Consider the following 24470-nt stretch of genomic DNA (forward strand, 5'->3'; position numbering starts at 1 on the left):
GATTAAACTAAACCACGACACTAATAAATTATATGTATTTTATAAATATGTAGTTAAAAGTTCCCAAAACTGAAACACAAATGTATGTACAAATACACACATAAAAAAGATTGATTGGACACAATGCCCTAGACAAACTACATTTTGATTGATTTGTGGGAAGAGGGAGAAATTAAGTAACTAAATGAGCAAAGAAATATAAGCAGTAAATGTGAAAGAAAAAGGCATAATGAAGGGATTGAGTAAAGAAGGTCTTTTTAAATGGTCCTATTTCAAATCAGCTCCCACACTTTGGAGATAAAGGGACTAGTTGCCATGGTAACACAAGTGTAAAAGGGAAAGTATCTGATGGGCTGTGCCGAGTGGTTTATCCTATGCCACACACACACACACATACACGTGGACCAAAGCACACCCAGAAAAAAAATATTTCAGCCTTTCTTTTACATCTATGCAATGCTCTTAAGATACACACCCAATCTAATACTTCATCCAGACGAAAGGGGGCCTGTCCTCCTGCCCCAAAATATGTAAGAAATGCTCTCCAAAGTGGACAACTAGTGTTCTTAAAGTAAAAAAAAAAAAGAAAGGATGACACACAGGGGATCAATAAGGTCAATACTTCTTTTACAATCAAGAGGAAAAAACTCTTATGCTTTATTTCACCATAAATTTCACATTGTGAAAAGAATCACTTGTACAAAATAACGTTAACCGCCATGGTTGTGACAGAGCAATGACAGAATAACATGACATACAGAAGAGAACGATTACAGCCAAAGGCAGACAATGATTGAAAGTTTTATGCCACGTGCAAGCCTGTGACTCGGCTCTTGATCTTTCAGTCAGGAAAAAAATAAAGAGGGTCAGTGGGAGAGAAAGATAGAGGGGGGGGAGAGGAAAAACAAAACACTTGACAGCTACCAGTTCAAATAGTGTGTGTTGTTGGAGGGATGGAGGAGGGGGGGATTGTTGACCATTGCCTGGGAAACGCTACTTGAGACGAGGCATGAATGGGTTATCTGATTGGCTGAAGGTTTGTGTGTGCAGTGAACTGGGGAAAAAAACGAGGGCTTTCTGTTTGAGACACGAGAGCTTCAAAGGCAGCAAGCTAAAGCGGCACTTCATCGAGAAAGGGAGTAGGTGCAAAGGAAGAAGGTCTGGGAAGGAATGTGAAGCTTGACCTCTCTCTTTATTTTGCCTTATCGCTTGTTTCTAGCTCGCTATCCAATTCTATAGGAGTTTTTCTGCCCCCTTTATTTTGACAAAGATGATATATAAAGACAGCATTAGCTTGACAGAAAAACCATACAGAAATGCTTTTTTTCCCCACTAATAAGCTCTTTATGCTTGTGCTCACACTTTTGTTGGTTCCGTTATACTACGGTACCTTTCTTTTTTATATTTGCCCTACAGAGACAAGTTGCATGATACTAATGTACAAATATAGCGTCTTGTGAACTTTGGAATATAGCATTATCATCTTCATTGCCATTAAAATATACAGTATACAGTTTAAAGAACTCCAAATGTAGCCAGTTTCAGACCAAAAAAAAAAAACCTTCATAACACCATAAGGACCGGTAGCACAGGAAACCCTGAGGAAAGGCAAATGTACAGTCCAATTCCACACTTTCAACTTACATATTTTGGTAATAAAAGATATTAAACTTCAGGCTTAAGGACATTTCAATGTGTCTCCTACAATGCTTTAGATTTTAGAAAAAAGGAAGAGCAAACGTCTATGTAGAGGGTGTTAATAATAATTAACACCTGTCACCATGCTCAGGGACATCAGCGACAGTTCCAGCTGTTCTGAGAGCAGCAGCTGATGTCATGTTTCTTACTCCGTAGCACGTTGTCTTCTTCGGTCATAGCAAATTAAGACTGACACTAAGTTAGAATGTGCTGTGGCAGTGAGCTAAGGCCATGGCTTCAACCAAAATATAGTGGTTCATATTGCCTGTTGAAGTATGGCCAGGTTTTTCAAAAATCATCAAATCGTATTGCGTCTTTAGTATATTGACCTTTTGGTATGGGTTTTGGTGTAGCTGTGTAATTCTAGAATAAATTATAACTTGTTTGAATTTAAACCGTATTGGTTTGACCCTACAGTCCTCGGGTTATCGTGGGTTCTTTTTTTTTTTTTTTTTTTTTGCATCAGTTCACAGTATGCGTTCTTAACCCCCACAATAACCCTTCCCCCATGGGTTCCCAAACCAACTGCTTCATTGTATCCTGGGTAATCTGATGCTACAACATCATTCCTCCCATTCTTATCCAGGGTGATGACCCAAGACCCCAAGTCTGCTATGCTTTTCTTTTCAGGTCAGTCAAACTAGAGATCCAGAATTCTCTGACCCTTCCAAATTCGGCCACGTTACTGCCTGACGTGGACGTGTGTGCAAAAAGAGCAGTTCTTATATAACACAAAGCAGTATGGGCCATGCGTAGCACAAAACACTCGCCAGAAATTCTGTACAGCCAGATTTGCTGAATATGTATGCAAGCATAATTTTTTTAAAGCAATAAATATAAAACTAAGTTCAAATTAATGAGGCAGAAAAAAAATCTCATAAATTAGGACTATGAATAGACAGTTTTCTTTACAGTTCAGGTTGGTGTTGCCATGGAGACATTACCTCTCCGGCAGACAGAACGACTCTCACCTTTCTCTTGCTAGCTTTCTGCCTTTCACATTTTATATCGAGGCCGTACTTGTGAGAACAGAGCCACCAGCAAAAAGTTAAGCAGCCTGATTTTAAACCAATATGTTCTCTTTTCTAGACTTCATTCTGAGGCGTTGACACAACGACAGCGTCTCCGTTGAGAAGAAGAAAAAAAACTAAACAAAACAAAAAACCAACAGCTGCTTTCTGTAATGTTCAACATCCAGCAGAGTTCTCGGTGCACATGCTTATTATTTTTTGGAAGAAGAGTGAATAATATACATCGGTACAGTCAAGTGTATATTTCGCTCAGGAAAACGTGCTGGGACATGCTGATATTTTCCAAATGCAAACACATACACAAACACACGTCTGGTGTGTGGCTGATTGCAGGATGCCTTCTCACAGAAAGTTTAACACCAGGTTAAGTTCCTGTTTGGCAGGAACTGACCAGAGGCAGACAACGGAGACAAGCAGGTTGTCTATGTTTCATGTCATGCTGGGGAAAAAGAAAAAAAAGAGTTTTGTGCCTATGTCTTGTCTCTGCAGTACAGTTCCGCACAAGAAATGGACTTTATGAAAACAATAGAGCACAGTGAAAGATAAGAAAACTATTAGAGTCTTCTTCTTCTTCTTCTTTAGTTTGGAACTCAGTAATCTGTGTATTGTAACTGTGCCTTCCTCCTGTTCAGTTCCACTGGGTTCTTGTTGTGAGATTCACAGTAGTAGTTGAGCTTACACACTATTTTCATCCAGGAACAATATAGTGGTTACAACACACATATGACAAAACAAGCTGGACTCTAATTGCCCTTTTCAGATTACCAGTAGGTTTTGTTTGGTTGTCCAACTAAAAACGTCCCACGACTCCACCAAACAATATAAAAAAAAATTAAAAAAAAAAAAAAAAACCTTTACGCCATTCAAAAAGAAATAAAACAAAAACTGAAAGCTTCCCTGCTGGATATGTTCAGTATTAACATTGTGCGCGTGATGGAGGAAGAAGTCTTTTGATGAATTTGTACAGAAAGCAGGAAATCGTAACAGCTGGAATCCAGGACACTGGCGCAGGACTTCTGAAAAAGAAAACAGACAGCATGTAAGATTTCAAATCATTTCGTTCCGAAATTGCTTTGCCTATTAAGGCTTTAAAACCCACCGTCCTGACAGAACAAACCGTGTTTCTGCGAAATGGGCTCATAAACTATAAAAAACTAGCATTTTCCCAAAAGGCTTCAATTGCTGACACGTTGCAGGGAGAGAGGGGAAAAAAAAATAACACGTCTCAGAGATAAAGTCCAGATGCTCTTTCTCCAAAGCCAGGCCATTTGTTCACCTACTGTTCCTGTCATCCTCAAAGAAAAACATTTGGAGAAGGACAGGTCATGTGCTAGCACCTGTTTGAACAATAACCTTAAACCAATCGCTTTGTGAGTTTGATAACCTCTGAAAAAGAAAAGCCTTAAATGAAGCGCTACTTTCTGTAAGAACAGTCGTGGAAAGTAACAAAATCATTACACTACTTAAGTGATGAACGTCTAACATTTAAAGCATTTCTGACCTTTTAATAGCACTTAGACAACAAACACCAAAAGACGAGTGAAACATAATTTGAATTAGGCTACATCAGGCTAGCATCTGTGGAAGCTAACATTTCAGTGCTAAATAAATTTAACAAGTCAATACTGTATTAAGTGCTGAGGAAAATATCTGTATTCTGTACCTGACGGCTAACTATGAAGCTAGAAATATATATAAATTAGAATGACCTATCTAGCAAACAACAGAGCATGCTAATGAAAGTCCCTCAGCTAGTGTGACCTGTACATAGGTGTTCAGTTAAGCATAGCACCACCATTCTTTTTTTTACTTAAGTAAATTATTGTTGCATCGACAGCACTTTTAATCATTGTCTGTGCGTTTTCAGTTTTTCCTCCCAGACACTCAAAGAGGAACATATAGATTTTAAACAGGATGTAATCAGCTTTTGAGTCTACATTTTCAGAACAATAGCATTATAAAAACAATCTATCAGCCTCACACTAAATTACAGTCAGTGATTATGTTCTTTTGATAAACTGAATGGTTGACTTTATTTTTTTTATTTACTATTATTTAATTGTCACTAAAACATTTAAAGTCCAACAACTGACCAAACTTCCTGTCTTGTTGAATGAAAGACAGCTTAACATAGTAATATTATATCCTTTTTTTCCTATCCAATATGAAGAACATTTTGCTTTCTAAAAAAAAAAAAATCAGATGTTAGACCAACTTCATCTAAGTGTTATGGAGCCTGTGGAACTGTAAATTGTTTGAATGACACATGAAATGTTTTCTGTTTCCTGTTGCAACACATGGTGTTATATCATCACTAAAGCTGTTACAGGTATTAACTTTGAGACCACATTTCACTGTCCAAAATCAAAATATTAAGCATTTGTATGCTTTACAAATCACCGCAAATACTGTGGTTAGTACACTAGCATAAAATAAGGTTTGTTAGTGTTTGTTTAGATATTGCATTATTTTGCTGCCAACTTAAGCTACTTCAATCATGTTGATGTTTCCTCAAGGCTCCTGGTGCAGCAATTTTCTGGTGCTCTAACCGATATAAAACAATTTCTGCGAAGAAAAGTCTGTCTTATTGTAAGATAAAATCCATCCACCTATTGTCAATCAATCCATACACCCACTCATTATCCAACTAAGATATGGACCTTTCCCAGGGATTGTCCTGGAAACAAAGCATTCTCCCAGGCTCAAGTACTGTTTAAAGACAGCATGTAGTGATTTTAGTCAGTGGAACAGAGCTGGGACTAAGGATGGCCTTTCTTCTCCTCCAACCTCAGGTACATGACTCATATATGCCTTGCTTGCTCTTTGTTTACACAATCATTTGCAAATTCAAAAATATGCAATTCGCTGTCCGATTTTTCAGGTAGTTTTTATTTAAAATGCCCCAAAGCACTTGACAATCACCCACAAATTCTGTAAACTGTGCAAAAATGCACATCAGCATTTTTGTAGATTAACATTCTTAACATGTACAGGTATGCCATTTATTAGCTGAGTGAGCTAGACTAGCTACTAAGATGTTTTACAACATACTGTCATGTTTTACAATATGAAAGCTCTGTATTAAACTTAAACACACTTCAGTTAGTTGCAACTGCCTGTTGTGTAAAATTCTGGAACAGCTTATAGGTAACACTATAGATAGTGTAAGAACCCTCTTTGCTAGTTAGCAAAATACATAGCTACAGACCTGTACAAACTGACATAAGCTGGCTAGCTAACCAATCAACACCATTTGGTAAATGTATGAATTGTTGTTAATCGATATGGTGTTACATGTAGTGCAGCCTATACGGTTAGTTAATTTGGTCAGTTAGAAACGTGATTGTGTTCTCTATCCACCATTTGTGCCCATATTATATATTCTGGTAGGATGTGAACTGATAAGAAAAAGCAACTGACTGATTCATGAACTAAGCCTCACAGCATGCGAAGAGAACTGGGCAGTTCTGCTGACTGGCTATAGGATAAGATGTTATGAAGATTTATAATAATGACTGTGCTTCTGTGTGGGTGTGTGAAATTAACCAGGATACATTGATCTTTTTTCAGCAGCAACAGAAGAGGGAGTACGACTGTAGCTATCTTTCTCCCCGAGAACTAATGGGGGGGAAAACTGTCGGATATGCACAGGAGAAAGGCAAAGGAGAAGCTTTGTTTACTCTTCCTTTTCTAGTCCTCCCCCTCTCGAGTCATCCTCTTTTCCTCCGTTCTTCTCTCCTCCCACTCTTTTGGCCAGTGGTGAACCATTTCATTGTTGAGAAGTTGGGAGGGGGTGCAGCTGCTAAGAACACTTCATGGTAATTGAAATGCATAGGAATGTCCCAAAGAAGCAACGCAAAGGACCTCCACTTTGAAATGAACTGCCCTGTCGAGGTGGGCGGCATTCCAGTTACAGATACACACTAACACAATGGGTCACCGAGTAATGATGAATTGAATGCTCAACATCGGGGGGTCGAGAATGAAATAATAAACACACTTGGAGGTCTCACGACTCTCCTGCTTTTTCTTTTTAATTTGACTCACTCCTACTCCCTTTTGCCTGTTATCTAGCTGGTATGAGTGTGTAGGGGTGTAAATAAAAGTTTTGTTTCGTCTACTATAATGCAACTCCCTATTCTTTAAACCAGAAGAAAAAAATATAATTGCAAATCTAATACAAACTGAAAAGGTTCCATTATGTTGCTATGGTTTAATTGTCTGGATAATGAATGAAATCAGATAGCAGCAGAATACAATCAAATAAAAACTAGTTGACAGATACTTATGAGTTTTAGTTACAGCCCATATGCTCTTATACAATAACTTCCTTCCTCAGACATTGTGGAAGTAAAACTCATTGAGAATGTTTGGTCTTGTCTAGCTTGTTCCCTTGTGCCCTTTTTTCTTCCTCTTTTATTCATCCTGCAGAAGATTAAGAAGAAGTCATAAATTAGATGTAACCCTAGACTCTAGACCAACACTACCTTCACACTTCCCTGAACTGCTTTCTTTACTACAGATGTTCTTTACTTCCTTTTGCCTCATTGCCTTTGTTTAATAAGCACTGGCCATTCACTCATACCGCTTTAGTTCTCTCAAGGCATTTGCTTTCTCTAAACCAGATTAGCCACTATGTCTCCTATTAGCATGTTACATATTACCATTTTAACAAGCGAACTAGGCGTAATTATCTCTCGTCTTTACACTCTTTTCTTTCTAATTCTTACCAATGCATCTCTCTGCGCTCCACCATCAAAAAAAAAATTTGTCCCTCAGGGACAATAAAAGTCTTCTATTCTGTTTCAATTACACTTGGTGCTACACCCCATGCATTAATTCATCAGGACATCACTGGGACAACTCCGAAACACGCACACAGATCTTATTAAATCTAAACCAAAGAAATTGTTTCCTAGATAAAATTATGACATGTTTAGAAAGGAGAAAAAGCTCTTGAGATTCTTAAGCTCAAAAAATAAAAATACATACAATATATGGACAAAGATATTAGGAGAACTTTTCCAGCTATATTCCCCAAGCTGTTACCACAAAATTAAAAATGTATTTAATTTTTCCCTAAAAGAGCCAAAACTGCTTAGACATGACAACGACCCTGTGCACAAAGAAAGCTCCATGAGAATAGGCTTAACAAGAAGTGAAAGACCTTGAGTAGCCTGCTATAGTGCTCTGACCTCAACCCTACTGAACACATTTGGGATGAATTGGAACACTGACTACACTTCAGGCTTCCTCACCCTACATCAGTACCTGACTTTACTAACACCCTTGTGGCTGAATAAGCACAAATCTCCACAAGTAAACACCAAAATCAAATGGAACATCTTCCCACAAAAGTAGAGGTTATTAAAAAAAATGGCTACTAAATGTGGAATAGGAGGTTCAAAAATAACAAATAAATCTCATGGTAAGATGCCACAATAATTTGTCCATAGTATGTTGGAAGACTGCCTCCTTTTTTCCACAGTCAAAAAACGGAAGCATTCAAGCAAATAACTTCAACCATATAGCATTGTTGTGTGTGTTTTCTTAAATCATATATGTGTACTCCCAACATCTAACTGACCCGTGGACACTAACCACAGTGTGTAGTATCCTCTAAAGAAGGAACCACAGTAAATTATAGCTATACCAGAAATGTAGCTCTGCTATCATCTCTTTAAAAGGAAAGATGCATCTACTGTATACTTAGAAGTCACCTTGAAAAGCAATGTCTGTCGGCTCTTTTTTAAATAAATCCATTTTCATACCAAAAGTGAAAAACCTTCAAATAACCACATGAAATCAGAGAAGAAAAAAGTTGTAGATACTGAAGGACAGATTTGCAAATGTATTGTGACAGGTGGCTGATATCAAAAGCAAGAGGCCCCTTTGAGGAATCTAATTACACTGTCAATACTAAATTGGCTCTGATTTAATAAGCATATTTGTTTCTATACATAGACGAGGGCATGTATAACATTTCCTAGCAAATAACAATGTTCATTATTCAAGTACGAATTTGTTGCAATTAGAAACACATTTCCAAGAGCTATAAAAAACTTTAGAGATGAACCTCCAATGACTTTTACATAAGCAGACCTACCTTAAAAGATGAAGGAAGGTCAAGGGGACATGCAGCTTTCAGGCTGGGAGGTGTTTCCAGGTGCTAACAAAGGCAGTGGGGATCAAAGAATAGGGTACAGTGGTTATACTGTTCCAGGCATCCAGTGTGGGATCATAGCAGTCTAGCGTTTTGCAGCGCTGCGTTCCAAAATAGCCACCAACTACGTACAGTTTGTTTCCCGACGCCACTGCTTGGCAGCTCATTCGCTTAGCTGTAACATCACCTACTTTAGTCCACTGGTAGGTCTCGCTGCTGAATTTGTAGGCCGAGCAAGCTGAGAACTCAGTGTCACCACCCATGACAAAGATCTGGTTCCCCAAAACAGCAGCTGCTGTGTAACGCCATGGCTGTGGGCAGGATGCTGGGACAGTCCAGTGGTTTTCCCCCGGGTCGTAACACTGGACCTTAGGTAGCTTATCATGGGTTACACTTGTTCCTCCAAAAGCAAATAACTTAAGCTTTACACTGACTACTGCGGCATTGCTGACACCCTCACGTAGTGGTGCAACCATGCTCCACTTGTTGGCAACTGGGTCAAACTGCTCCACCTGCTTTAAAGAGACAGATGGTGAGGCTGGAAGACAACCAGTTGCAGCCGTATGACCCCCAACTACATACAGACAGTGGCGCAGTTCAGCTGAACCATGCCCAAATCTAGCTATTAGCATGGGAGCTGCTTTTGACCACTCTTCATGCAGGGTATCATACACCCAGACATCCTTGGACACACCGTTCTCTGAGCCACGACCACCAGTTACATAGACTTTGCAACCAATAGCACAAGCACTAAACTCTTTCCGTGGACTGGGAATATCTGCCTTTGGGATTATTTCTTTGGCCTTCTGGTCCACTAAATACAGCTTGTCACACATAAAAGTAGGACCACCTAGCAAGAAAAGGGCATGGCTAGTCTTACGGGGCCTGGCACAAGGACTGTTGACCACACCATCATTCTGCAGTATACGTAGCTTGCAGCGGATTGCTTCATCCACCAGCTCTTTGCTCTTTGGTTGCGAGTTGATAAGCTCCTCAGTGGAGACGTTCTCCATGAGGAAGATGGCTGGCAAAAGGGCTAGTCGAACAGTGCGCAACAGCTCTGGTAGGTGACAATGTCGCCGTTCTAAGTCATAGTTCACCCAATTAAGTGCAGATTCATAGACCAACCGCTCATCCTCAGTCTCCAGCTCTTCATGTGAGAGCAACTGGGCTATCATGTCCTTGGGCAGTTGAAGGAACTCCTCTGTCTTGCAGATAGCTGGAAAATTACTGAGACACATGCTCCAGGAAAGCTGGGACAGCTGGGTGCAGTGGTGGGCATCAGACAGAAGCAGCATGCCGAGGCAGTTGGAAGGGTGAAGGTTCTTCTCTAGGAACTCTGCGCAGGCATCACGAATGTCCTGGAACTCTAACATGTCACCTGCCTCCAGCAAAGACTCAGCATTTTCTTCATTGATGACTACTCGGGATGAGTAAGCGTAATCCAAAAGCAGTTCTAACACCTGGTTCACACAGATCAACACGAACATTAGACTCAACAAGGAAAAAAGATGGCTAATGGCTATAATGAAAATGGCAGTAATATCTGAAATTTATTTGCAGTACCTCTGGATGTATGGAGTCTCTGAAGTCAACCTCTTTGGCCTGGCTCTCTCTTAGCCCGCCACTGAACATTGCCTCAAAGTACCGACTGCAGGCAGCCAGCACAGCGCGATGGCATGGGAAGGAGCGGTTGCCAGCGTGTAGCAAAACATCTGTGAAAAGCCTCTGCTGCCGCAAGACGTTTAGGTGCATCAATACGCTGTCTGCATACGAGGACTTGTGGAAAAGGTAGATGTTCATTGAGCCAGTGCTGGCTCGAGATTTGCGGTTCTCATGGACACAGACAGACATTTTCATTGAATCCTATAAGACAGTAACAACAGCTGCAGTTAAAACACATGACATCTTAACACAGAAAAAAGTTCATTAACAAATGCGGGAAATGGGAAATGTCAAATGGATGCACAGAGGTCATTGTAAAAAAATTTTTAAAAAAAAATGAAACAAAGGCAATTAATCCAGCAAGCTTGGTGGAATGACTCTAGGTTTGTAGATTAGGCTACCAAAATAATTAGTCACATATGGTTACATTAAATTATAGACATCAGAAAAATCAGATTAGGAAAAAAATGATGTCATTCTGCAAACACACACACAAAAAACATTGGATAACACAGATTCTGTCTCTGATGTCTAGCCCCTGGAATGTGAGCCAGTTTAATCATTGCCAGGTGTTCAAAGGCAGACAGAAAGGGGAAAAAAAAAACGGGAAAAGAGGAGGACAGTATTTTTTGAAAGTAAACACTCCAATGCATAGTATATGGGGGAAGAGGCATTTGGTGCAAAGTCAACATTAAGTGTGTCAGTGTCACCGGCTGCCATCTGCTTGTGCATATAATGCGTGTTCAAATTCAATCTGTCGTCATTTCTATGTAACCGATATGGATCCCTAGGTCCTTGCCGGCTGTCATCATCCCTCCGGGGTTGATGTAATTGTGTTTCTGTCAGTGCTATACACAGCATAATGTAGTTCTTAACCGCTTTACTTCGGTGCCATAAAGTTGAAGTTTCTCCATGCCACCTGATGCTGTCTGATAACGCTTTTAAATGGGGTTAAAGCTGCAAAGGAGCATGCTGTTGACTCAAGTGATACTGCAGCAAAATTCCAGGGGCACACAGTATAGCAAAATGAATAAAATAAATAAATAAATAAAAAATGTACAATGCAATGGTGTAGTTTCATGCATAGAACTGAATTTAGATATAAATAGTGAATAATAAATTAAACTAATTTATTTTATTATACATGATAACTACAGGATATTTATATTGTTATATACTTATTCAATATTTTGTCCTATTCATATACAGTCATCAGGATTAAATGTGTGCGCGCACATATTGCAAATATTAAAATATAAGTCATCCGAGATTAATTAGAGGAGTCTATGCGTATTCATGTCAGATGTGCCTATAATTATTAAGCGTTACACATAATTTGTCGCAATGCATCGTCTATAAGAAGTTTGCAAACTGTTGATACAATTCTTTCCCTTCTGCTCTTGTTTGTTTTCACCGTGCTCGCGAGCCGAATTAGTGTCCATTAAAATGCACGTGCATAAATAAATAAATCAGTCCCGCAGTAACTAGAGCCTAATGAGAGTGAGTGAAATTTAATTGCGACTAAACACACACAAACACAAAAACACGCAAATATTTACCTCTTTGTGACAAAGCAGGAGTTCAATTCTGTCCGTTGCAGTGCGCGTGCATGCCAAAACCGCACAGAGACACGGCGCGTCCGCTGTTTAATCCCCGCGCGCCGGTGTTCCGTCCAGCGCGTGCAACACAAAATGATCAGGTATTTGATCAAAAAATAAAGAAAAGGTCAAGAAATGTAAGTTGGCGTTCCGGTCTTACACCGAGCTCGGGCAACACTTCCTGCTGTCTTCCAGGCGCGTGGAAGTGTGTCTTGTCCGTGGCAGAGGAGGTGTGTTTTAATAGAAACAGAAAGGCGGGGCGCGTGCTGGGAGAGGAAGCAAGAGAGAGAGAGAAACCGAGTTGACATGCAATAGGTTTTGTGATGCACGAAGCTGTTTAGAGATAGAGTGCTTCAACGCACAATCCATAATTTGTATTTGATCTCACATTCAACAAAACCACACTGTTAAAGAAAATGTATTTATTTATTTTTATTAAAACGGAATCCATAACATATTCCCATCCAAAACATTATTTCTTGCTAGTACACAAATGCAACAAAGTTTAATTCTTGAAAAGTGAAGAAAAGTAATGAGGAAGAAGAATTGAGACTTTTCCACAACTGGATGCATGCTAAGTGTGTTTAAAAATCTCATCAAAATAACACAATATTATCACAATAACAGCAGCAGTTCATAGGTACTATTGAGACTAAGTCAAAGGATTTTTAAGAGAAAGGCATTAAAATCTTTGAGCATATGAAAAATGTTTTATAAACAATCTTCTTGTACTTATCTATAATCACACATATACTGTATGTGTCAGTATTTTATCATCATATTTATCTTTAGTATTTTTTTTATCAGAAATCCAGCCCATCTGCATTTGCTCTTAGATTCTAAATCAGGTTGCACAACACTCATTTGGTTCCTTTTTTCATCTAACAAATTAGGAAACTGTGAAAAAGGACCCACACGCACTGAAGAGGCGTTAGGCCACTAAGTCAAATGCAACCTCTGGGGCATCATTTTCTTCACATTCAGCTAGTATTGATTGAAATTGATTGGCAGCCAGCATTTCTAGCATCATATTGCATGTTCTGATATCAATTAATGACTGATCATTTACTAATTATTGATGCATGTTCAAATTCAAAGACGCAAGTCTAGTGTAGTTCAGCTGTGTATTGTTTGCATAACTATGTGCTTATAATTGATGTCATCAAATAAGGACTAGTGATGATATACATGATATCAAAAAACACACAACTAATATACTCAGTGCAAACTGTTGAAATAAAACATTGGCCCTTTGCAGATGAAGCTTCACTCATCTCATTTAAGGTGTAACAGCGCCCCTTGCTGGATAACGTTTAAAAAGTATAAAAAGTGTTTCTAAATATATGCATTCATATCTAACCTTTAGTCTGTGTGACTCACTAAAAGTAAAAGTACGCGTGGCTTTTAATGTTACTTTAATGTTTTTGTATGGATGTTTGTTTTAATTTGCATATATTTTCCTATTTTATTTAATTAGTTTAGTGGCATTCAGTACCAACTGTCCGTAAGGTGAATTGAAGTTTTTCTGATCATTTTTTTTACAGTTTACAAGAGAAAATTACGGTGGCCGAGAAGTGCAAAACACATTAACAAATCCGAAAACAAAACAACGAATGCAAAAACAAAACAACAAATCCGAAAACAAATTAACGAATACAAAAACAAATGAACAAATTCAAAAACAAATGAACAAATTTAAAAACAAATTAACAAATCTGAAAACACAACGACAATTAAGACAAACCGGAAAAGGTAGGTATAGTTTGTGAATGGAAACTTACCGATCATTGGACGATGATTAGACCCACTAGTGTCGATAGATCACCTGACACCTGATCAACAAAGGAAAGTTCAGGAAATGTTGAGAGAAGAATGTGAAGCATTTGCAAAGGATGAGGATGATGTGGGGTGCATCCCATCACTGCAACTGAAAATTAGGCTGAGTGACACGTCTCCAGTAAAACGTACGTATGTCTCTGTGCCAAAACCACTACACAATGGGGTAAAAGCATATCTGGAAGACCTCTTAAATAAAAAATGTAAACAGAAGTCTCACTCTCCTTATGCATCCCCAGTTGTCTGTGTGCGGAAGAAGGATGGCAGTCTTCGCCTCTGTATAGACTACCAGGAGCTCAATCGCAAATCCATCCCAGACCATCATCCCATTAGTAGGGTACAAGACATGCTGAACAGTTTAAGTGGGAGTACATGGTTCTCAGTCCTGGATCAGGGAAAGGCGTATCATCAGGGGTTTGTGGAAGAGGGCAGCCGACCCTTTGCAGCTTTCATAACACATTGGGGCCTTTATAATTGGGTCCTGTCCTCGGCTCCTGCTGAGTTTTAGCACAGTATGGAGGAATGTTTGCTGGGACTCAGAGACAACACCTGACTTCCATACTTAGATAATAACCTTGTACACAGTAAGACATTCAAGGAGCATCTCAAGGATGTCAGAGAAGTACTACGCCGTTACCAGAGTCATGGGGTAAAGCTTACAGCTAAAAAGTGCGAGCTTTTTAAGGCTGAGGTAAAGTTCTTGGGAAAAATAGTGTCGAAAGTGGTTTACACGATGGACTCAAAGAGATTGGAGATTGGTGCGGTACTGTATCAAAGGCAGCAAGGGAAACTGGTAGCCATTGGCTCTGGGTCATGGACATTAACGGCTCCAGAAAAGAATTCCCTAAATACCTATATTACGCCACCTCCTTTGTGGTCTATACAGATAATAACTTATTGACATATGTTTTGTCCATGGCCAAGCTCAATGCCTCTGGAGGCTCTGGAGTAGCGAGAGTCCTGCACAGAAACTTGTTGCTGCCCTCTGATTTCCTACCTATAGACAATAGCGACCAGAAGGAAAACAAATTGCAACCAAAGAGAAAAAGACACACACGTCAAGTGAATATGGTGGCTGAAGAGGATTCAGGAGATGAGAATGACTGGAGATGCTTAAGGACACTGTCGACAAAGCAGCTTGCAGAGAGCACAAGCCAGTTGGGTCCAGAGGAGAATGAGCTCCAGTTAAGAGGTATGGGTGGAGAGCAAGACCAGGAGCTAGATGATGAGCAGGCACTGCCCATAAGGGAGGAATGTGATGAAGGGAAAAGAAACTCAGGAAAAGTTGCAGATGTAATGGGGGATGAAAATGAGATGGCAGATGCGGGAGAAGAGACATCATCGGACAAAGTAGACGATGATAACCCAGCTACAACTCTTCTGTCACAGAGAAAGTATCCTTTCAGACAAAGACATCCACCCACAATATTTACATATGATACATTAGGCAAACCTTCTATTGCACAGAGAGTTATATAATTTCATAGTTGTTGTGTAAAGTATTATTAGCACAACTCATTGTTTTTAAGTAAGAAACAGTTCATGGAGAAAGGGTTATGGACTTATGTTTTAGTTAATGCACATAAAGTACCAGTAAACAGACATTGACACATAGACTGTTAAAATTTGATGTGTAGTTCATTTTAATGGTTGTGTTTTGGATTTATGATGGGTTTAATGCATAAAGTCTGGTTTGGAGAAATGTTTGTGTAAATGCATCAAACTGCTCAATCTGCTGTGATGAATGCTCAAGAAGGCATGTTGTGCTAGCAATCTAACTGTAGGGGGCTCTAGCAGGATAAGAAAGGTGCAAGCAAGGACTGAAAACAAAGAGTTAAGGATGAAGAAAGAAAAGAGTTTTTGAAGTGTGAAAAGGTTTGGAATTAGCGCTTCCTTTTTTTGTAAGCAGAGAGAAAAAATTAAATACAATAAACAAACCCATCTAATCATGCACGTCTGGAACGTCATTTATTTCAGCATGCAACAAAACCATATCCCTTTTTTTAATTAATTTTTTTTATTTTATTATTATTATTATTATAAATTTTATGTGTATATATTTGTATTTTCATGCACCTGTTCTGTGCATTGTAATGTAAATTGTATATGGTTAATTGCTTAATAAAAACATAAAGAAATAAAGAATGAAAAAAAGAAAAAAAAGACTGTTGTCATGGATTCCCCTGCCATGCCCCCCTCGGTGGCTGTCAGGGATCCACCTGCCACGCCACCCTTGTTGAGTCATGCTGCCTCGTTATATCGTGGCGGCTTTGATTCCCGACAGCTGTGGCTCGTTAAGGATAAGACTATATAAACTCACGTTCTCGAGTCACAGGCTGTCGGTTCTTGAAGGTCATGCTGGTGATTCCCGTGGCTGCTTGACCGCCAGCATTCCCCGCTGGTTCTGTCTTCGAACTCCGTTCCCGTGAGGATTATTCTTTGCCGCTGGAGTTTACCTTCGTTTCAGGTTTTTGCTTTCCTTTGGAGATTTCCTTTCGTTGTGGATTACTTATCCCGTGCGGATATACTTTCAGTTCGTGACTCTCCATTTACTGTGTGAGTGTTTTGTTTGAGTTCAGAATAAAGACAATGATTGAGTTATTTTCGCTTCCGCGTCACCCGAACCCGGCTTTGAATTCCCCCGGAAGCTCCGTGCCGCTCCTCACGGTTCAGAACCACTGACGCCGGATCATGCGAGCGTGGCTACGCCACGGCATCGGCGAGTACGTGGAGGAAAATGTTTCCCAGTTCCCCTCCGAACGAGCCAAGATCACCTTCTGTATTTCCCTTCTGTCTGGTGACGCTCTTTCCAAGGCCAGCACGACATGGAGCGCCAAAGGGGGCGATTTTGGCTCATTCGCCTACTTCATCTGGCTTCTATTGGGGATGTTTGGAATGAATGAGGCGGATCTCCACTACAGCCCCCTCGTGTCTCAGATGGCTCCATCCCAGAGCTTCCACGAGCACGCGTCTCTGTCCCAAGGTTCTCCAAGGTTCGCGGCTCCGTCCCAAGGTTATTCAGAGAGCCCCCAAGTCTCCCTTTAGGCGTCGGTTCGCTCCGAAGTCTCCCTGAAGGCGTCAGCTTGCCCCCAGGTTCCCTACAGGGCAACGGGTCACCTCCAGGTTCCCCACATGGCGACGGGTCGCCTCCAAGCCTCTCTGATGGCAACAGATCGCCTCCAAGCCTCTCTGATGGTGACGTCTCGCCTCCAAGCCTCTCCGAGCGTGAGGACATAGACCAAGACCTCTCTTCAGGCACGTCTCACCTCCAGGTCCCTCAGAGGAAGACAAGGCACTCTCGAGTTTCTCTGAGGGCGTCGGTATGGCCCAACGCCCCACCGATAGTGTCATGGTGCCTCCGAACTCCGCCGGGGGTGTCGCTCGTCTTCTGATCTCCGCAGAGGTCGTCGCTCTGCCCCTGATCTCCTCTGAGGTCGTTTGCCGCCTCCAATTTCAGACCAGGGGGTCGTCCAGCATTAGACCTCCGCAGAGGACGTTGCGCTGTTCCAGATGTCCGTGGTGGGTGTCGCTCCGTTCCGGATCTTCGTGGTGATCTTTGCTCCATTCCTGTTCTTCGTGATGGCCGTCACTCCATTCCTGATCTCCGCAGAGGACGCCACTCCACCTTGGGCTCTTCCCGGTCTTCCCCTGTCCCACGGCGATGCTACCTGGGCCTTCTTTGACCCTGGGCGGTTAGAGAGGCCTTACTCGGAGTGCCCTGGCCCGCCTGGCGTAGGTGGGTTTTGGGGCGTCGGGTGTCGCCCCCGGGTGGGGTAATGTCAGGGATTCCCCTGCCATGCCCCCCTTCGTGGCTGTCAGGCATTCACCTGCCATGCCCCCCTCGGTAGCAGTCAGGCTGCCTTGTTATATCACGGCGGTTTTGATAGAGCTCTGGCTTGTTAAGGATAAGACTATATAAACGTTATCGGGTCACAGGCTGTCAGTTCTTGAAGGTCATGCTGGTGATTCCCGTGGCTGCTTGACCGCCAGCATTCCCCACTGGTTCTGTCTCCGAACTCCGTTCCCGTGAGGATTATTCTTTGCCGCTGGAGTATTCCTTCGTTTCAGGTTTTTGCTTTCCGTTGGAGATTTCCTTAAGTTGTGGATTACTTGTACTGAGCGGATATACTTTCCATTCGTGACTCTCCGTTTACTGTGTGAGTGTTTTGTTTGAGTTCGGAATAAAGACAATGATTGAGTTATTTCCGCTTTCGCGTCATCTGCCTGACAGTTGTACTTCCTGTATATTTTGAATGACAGGTGTCTCGTCCAATGATCGGTAAGTTTCCATTCATTAACTATAGATACCTTTTCCGGTTTGTCTGACTTGTCGTTGTGTTTTCAGATTTATTAATGTGATTTCGTATTTGTTCATTTGTTGTTTTGTTTTTGCATTTGTTATTTTGTTTTCGGATTTGTAAATGTGTTTTGCACTTCTCGGCCACCGTAGTAAGTCCCTTCAACTTGGAGATCTCCCTACTAGTCTGGATGTGTCGTTTGTGACATCACAGAGAGTTCCCAAAGCAATCACGTGATCGGCCTCCAGTCAATAAAACAGTCAGTGAAACAGCAAGTAAAACAGTCAGCATTTAGACCACCGCATTAAACGTCTTTCGCCAGAAAGAAAGATTCTGCACTTTACCATTAAAAACTCAATGTCCCCAGAGCTTTTCAACAACCCGCACACCCCTACACCATCTGTTGTTTACACGAGTTTGATGTCCGTTCAGGTTTCCGTGAAAATAAAAAGCGCAATATTCTCTTATCTCCCGGTGGGTTGTGATTCTGGTCCTCAGCTCCTTCATCTTGAGTTTGGGTAGCGGTAGTCGTGTAGCTGTAGCCTTTAGACCACCTCTCTAACTCCGTCTCCGCTGCCGGCTGCACCGCTCGTGGGTCTTCTCTACTGTATCTGATCATGTGTTTGTGTGTGTGTGTGTGTGTGTGTGTGTGTGTGCAATTTGTGCCATTAACACACATAAAGTTTGATTTAATCCTAACTTTCTTGTTTACAGGAATAAGAAAAGGTGAAGAACTAGAAGAAGTAGAAGAAGTAAGATAAATGGCAAGGAAAACAGAGGTATTAAACCAGAAATAAGACATTTAATTACACATGCACAAGTCAGTTGATGATTGTATTCATATAATACAGATCCAAACTGGCTGGAATGCTGTACTCAGTGTCTTATCAAATTCAGTGTGTCTTTTCAAAGTCAGGTGCAACTGGCCAAAGTAGATCCTCAGATTATATGCTTCTGAAAACACATTGGCTGCTCCAGTCACTGAGGGACTCCTTGATTACTCCCAGGTCTAATGGCCTGACTAGGTTCATACTAGTACTTTACCACCGTGCCACTGGTTAAAGAAAGAGGGCACAATGGCCCGTTTGGGATGGAAGCGGTTTCATCAGATGAAATGAACATGCTGCCATCCACATGCAAACATCGCCATGAATGAATGAGTGCTTTATCACACTACAAATGTTTCAGTAGTCCCTTACAGCTCAGAAGCAGCTTGTTGTCTCTTTCTTTCTTTGAGTGTCCTAAGTCACTCGATATGATTTATTTCTCTATAACAGAAAAGTAGGGGTGGTATGGGATAGTAAAGCATTAGCTTGGATTTGGGCAATGGCCTGCCACAGGGTCTTGCCACAGGGTCTTGCCACAGGGTCTTACTGCAGGTCTGCTCTGGAAGAAATCTTCGAAGAGGTTCTGCAGCAGTGATGCAGGATCAGAGCCCTCCATAATGTCTGTGTTGTCCCAAGAATTGGTGTATGAATGAGGGTGAGAACGACCCTCCATCTCCATTTTATGCTGTTGAACCTGAAATAGTAATGAATAATGACTGGCACCAGTGGAATCGTGAATATCCAGGTATCCTGTAAGTCAGGTTTTGATGGACAAAGGTCTGGTTAGACCCCTGAGTCCCTGAAGCCCTGATATATATATACTCTCACAATGACATGTGGTACATTCCTGTTCAATTGCAGAAGACCTCAGGTGAGCCAGGGGTTAAACTGCATTTCATTTAATTGTACAGGGCAAGAAAAAAGTAAAAACTTTTAATTGAAAGTGTATTTTGATTAGAATTAGTTGTTTTTATTGCCACATGTGTTCATGCAATAAAACTGTAAATGTGTATCTCCTGTTTTGTACATATCTCCAGATTATAGTAGAACCTGAACTTTTTAGTCCAGAACTGGTTGACAACTGTGACAGGAACAGGAACGCCAAGGAATACCTGTAACATGCCTGCTTTTTTCAATCAATCAATCAAGTTTAATTTATAAAGCACCTTACAACAACCAAAAGGAGCACAAGGTGCTTTCCAATAGAAACAACAAAAGACAACAAAATATAACAACACAATAAAATAGCAGTCGAATCAGAGGCTACGTGTCAAAAGTTTGTATAAATAAATGTGTTTTCAACTGCGATTTAAAAACACTCGATTTAGAAGTGATTGATTAAGTCCAGTGTAGAGAGCATTACAGTAGTCAATCCAAAAATCTGATAAAGGCATAAATAGCTTTTTCAAGGTCAGCTTGGGACAAGAATGATTTGACCTTGTTGAGTAGTCTTAGCTGGTAAAAGCTCACCTTCACTACTACACTGATCTGTTTATCGAAGTGCATACTTTTGTCAAAAATAACACCCAGGTTACGCACGGTAGGTGCAAACTGAGGTGTTAGAGGACCAAAACTGAGAGAACTGCTGGGTTAATCCGGGCTAAACATGATGTACTCAGTCTTTTCTTCATTCAGATGAAAGAAGTTCTGGGAAAGCCACTGTTTGATATCCTGAAGGCAATTATGGAGAGGGTCCAATGCAAAACGATTACTCAGAATCACAGGAAGATAGATCTGGAGGTCGTCTGCATAGAAGTTAAATTGAACATTGTGATTGGAGATGAGTTGACCAAGTGGCAACATAAAAAGTGAGAACAGAATAGGACCGAGAATAGAACCTTGAGGCACACCGGATGACAGAGGAGCAACCGAGGAAGAATAATCATTAAGCATTACAGAAAAAGTTCTGTTAGTGAGGTATGATAAGAACCAATTTAGCACAGCACCCTGCAGACCAACAACTTGTAGAAGATTAGAGATGAGGATGGCGTGATCCATGGTGTCAAATGCAGTGGTTAGGTCCAGTAACACCAAAACCACAGAGTTTGTACTATCCAGGGCTCCAAAAATGTCGTTATGGACCCTCAATGGCGCTGATTCTGTGCTATGTCTAGACCTGAAACCCGATTGAAATGTATCACCAATGCTGTGCAGTTGAAGGTGAGACTAAAGCTGGGCGAAAACAAGCTTCTCCACCAACTTAGACAGAAATGACAGGTTAGATATAGGGCGGAAGTTGGATAGTATGGCGGGATCAAGGTTGGGTTTCTTGAGCAGCGGTCTAACAATAGCGTGTTTGAGCAGCGGGAACAGTACACACACTAAAACAGCTGTTTATGAAGGAGACAAGGAAGGGACCTATGACGTCAACAGCCTAATTCAAAATCCTGGCAGGAACAGTGTCTAGAGGGCAGGTGGTAGGCTTCAGCTCATGGGCAGCTTTTTAAGGTCCACAAGAGTAACTGCATCAAAGTTCTCTAGAACACATTGCCCTGCACAAGTAGACATGGCAACAGCGGGGACTTGTGTAATGGTTTGCCTAACAGACAAAACCTTGTCCAAAAAATATTGTTTGAATGTTGAAGGTTGGTGCAGGTGCAACAGCACAAATTTCAAACCGTATGAGGAATGGTCAGAGATGGGAAAATCCATAACCTCGCAAGTTGACACAATCACCCCACGAGAGATAATTAAAATCATTAGTAGGTTTATTAGAGGGGCAGCAAACATGAATGTTAACATCACCACAGATTAGGATATTGTCAAACTCTGCTAGAAACTCTGTCAGAAACTCTAAGAACTCCATTAAAAAATCCTTGTTTAATTTGGGTGGCCAGTAGATTACTGCACAAAGAAAAGGACAGGGTAGTGTGAGCACAAATACTTGTAACTCAAAGCTGGAATACCCTCTAGTGAACAGCTGGCTGCACTTGATGGACTGTCTATGTATGGTGGCTGTCCCCCCGCCCCTACCCGTTTGCCACGGGGTGTTTAGGTAAAGGTAACCAGAGGGGAGGATTTACAAAAAAGGCACTGACGTCACCTGGGGGAAGCCAAGTTTCGGTGAGGATAAACAGATCCAGATAGTGAGATGACATCATTGAGGACAAATGTTTTGTTATTGAGCGATCTGGTGTTACAAAGTGCCATGCAGAACGTGGACAAGTTGACAGGCGGCGATGTCACACGAGGAATTGGACGGCGGTTTCCTTGGACACAACCCCGGGTGGATGTTTCAACACGCCGGGGACACGGAAATGGAACGCCAGTGTTGAAGCCAACCGGCCAAAGCTATCGGTAGCATTCCCGCGATCCTCTAGCATGAAATATTACAAACTCACATGACCACAACCATTCAAAGTGTCTCCTGCATTGGTTTAATATTTCCACGTAAAAAACCTTCAAACAGAGCACAAGTTCTTCTGTTCTATAAAAAACACACAGAGCAGACAAGTAAACTGCTGTAAACTGTAAACTACTGTTTTAATAGGAAGAGACGTTCAAACTTGATTACGGTCCCAACTTTTATCCTACATTTGAAATTCTCTTTGATACTGAGGTTTAAAAAGTCACATTGAGCTTTTTGGATGTAGAGGCAAAGGAGGTTTTGGAAACCTCGTGCAGTCAAACTAAGAAGTAAGCAAATGTTAACATGTAGGTTCAAATCATTAGGAGCAGCTTGTATCTGTAGATTGGCTAAGGGTTCATTCCCCCAGAAGGGAAATTCAGATGTCGAGTGATTACAGAGAATAAAACATCCCTGCTGGTTAATGAATGATAAATGCATGATTAGGGCCATTTCCAGGAACTGTAGCTGTATGTTATTGATATAATCACCAACTCGCAACTTTTGTTTTGTCTCTTGTCACATCAGGTACAGAGAGAGCCTCAGCCAGAATAGACACAACAGGTAAGGCTGTCTGGGGGGAAAAAAGTAACCCTATTTTGTTTTACTGGGAACCCATTTAAACATTAAAAATATTTCTATGAACATATTGTCATGTAATGATTACATAATACTATTACATAAAACTCAAACATTCAAGCAAAACCTGGGCAGATCGAAGTTCTGGTGCAAAAAAAAAAAACGTACAGTTCAAACAAAGTTTAAGCAGAGAAGCAACACTCTATGCGAGTCTACAGGAGGAAGCGTTATTCTCCTTTAATTATTCCAAGAAGATAGAAAAACGTCCTCAGCAGGGCAAGGAGGCAGAGCGAAGTCCTCAGCATGGCACATTGACTAAGCAACATCCTACAATGGTGGGAGATGATTGTATTAATGTTGGCTGGCCTTTTCACAAAAAACTCACACAAAGCCACTCCCCTTCTCTGTTACTTCTAGAACCCATAGTTCCTAACTCCACGGACTGCAAAATATATCTGCTTCATCCATCATTTGGGTTTCTCGTTCTGTTTTCAAGATTAGATGTTTTTATTGTACAAAGTGAAAACAATCAACGAAAAAAGCAAGCAGAAAGCTGAGCAAAATAAACCAAACCTGAGAGTGAAAAATAACAACATGGGAAGACAAAACAAGAGCCACAGGGTGCAATGAAGGGTTATACGTGGTAATTATAGAGAATGAGAACAGGTCTGGAAGGTCATGTATTGTGACATTGCTGTGAACAATGAATAGAATGGTTTATGTTTTATGTAATGATTTGAGTATCTTCTATATTTTAGATGTGGAGAGTTTTGTGGATAAACACAGAGAGCAGCTCATTCAGAGGGTTTCTTCAGTAATGGAGATAGCAGGTGGTCTAAAATGCTGGAACATGATTAGTGATGAGATGTACAATTACATCCATGTAGAACCATCATTGTATAAGCAAATGAGACTCCTTTATGATGCGTTCCACTCAGGAGAAAGAGCTGTGAAAGCCAAATTCTACAAAATCCTCAAAGAGAAACAGCCTTTCAAAGTGGATGATCTGGAGTCTGGATCAAGCTGGGCTTAGTGGACCATGCACATCTTCATAAAGACTGCATTGTTTTAGACAGAATTATACACTTTGTCTGGTCTTTGGCACATCATTGGATTTTGTGTTGGTGGTTTGAGGGGTTTCCTGTTTTTAAGATTTTGTTCCACAAAGTGTGAAATGTTGATATTTTTCTTAACACTTATCAATTGTCTTCCTTTATTTAAATCTATAAATATATAACCCAATGACAATGACAACTGCTGTGTCTTTATTATACGGTAAGTTGAATATTTTGATTCATTAAATATAACATACAGCTTGTGAAATATTGCAAGCTTATGGCTGTGTGTGTAAAACGCCATTTTTGTTGATTTAGGAAATGTTTTATAGTGTGATTAAAAACAATGAGTTCATAATGAGTTAATTTTTGTA

The 24470-nt window shown here is 40.8% G+C and overlaps 1 protein-coding gene and 1 long non-coding RNA gene across 6 annotated transcripts; one reads left to right on the forward strand and one right to left on the reverse strand.

The window, feature by feature from the left end:
• Positions 1 to 625: 625 nt before the first annotated feature.
• On the reverse strand, positions 626 to 12367 carry enc1 (ectodermal-neural cortex 1). 2 transcript variants are annotated; one of them, XM_046839393.1, is made up of 4 exons: positions 12117 to 12367; positions 10459 to 10758; positions 8836 to 10355; positions 626 to 3745 (listed from the first exon to the last, which is right to left on the reverse strand). In XM_046839393.1, the coding sequence occupies exons 2-3, from the start codon at positions 10750 to 10752 to the stop codon at positions 8874 to 8876; spliced, it is 1776 nt and encodes a 591-aa protein (XP_046695349.1). In that variant the 5' UTR covers positions 10753 to 10758; positions 12117 to 12367; the 3' UTR covers positions 626 to 3745; positions 8836 to 8873. The 2 variants fall into 2 exon arrangements, with proteins under 2 accessions (XP_046695349.1, XP_046695350.1); XM_046839394.1 differs by lacking the exon at positions 626 to 3745 and adding an exon at positions 5598 to 7154.
• LOC124379215 lies at positions 12172 to 24276 on the forward strand. Of its 4 annotated transcripts, none has more exons than XR_006924388.1 (4): positions 12172 to 12256; positions 19004 to 19068; positions 22991 to 23026; positions 23800 to 24276. It is a non-coding gene; the product is annotated as an uncharacterized LOC124379215 (long non-coding RNA). The 4 variants fall into 4 exon arrangements; XR_006924386.1 differs by lacking the exon at positions 12172 to 12256 and adding an exon at positions 16295 to 16547; XR_006924387.1 differs by lacking the exon at positions 12172 to 12256 and adding an exon at positions 16295 to 16458.
• The last annotated feature ends 194 nt before the right edge of the window (positions 24277 to 24470 follow it).

This window comes from Silurus meridionalis, chromosome 25, assembly GCF_014805685.1.
Source record: "Silurus meridionalis isolate SWU-2019-XX chromosome 25, ASM1480568v1, whole genome shotgun sequence".
Lineage (NCBI taxonomy): Eukaryota > Metazoa > Chordata > Actinopteri > Siluriformes > Siluridae > Silurus > Silurus meridionalis.

What these genes read in the sequence shown, in the direction of transcription:
- enc1 (XM_046839393.1), bottom strand. Translation starts at nt 10,752, where the DNA reads ATGAAAATGTCTGTCTGTGTCCATGAGAACCGCAAATCTCGAGCCAGC. An exon ending in GAGACTCCATACATCCAGAG is followed by an intron (nt 10,356 to 10,458) that starts GTACTGCAAATA and finishes TGTGTGAACCAG; the next exon opens with GTGTTAGAACTGCTTTTGGA.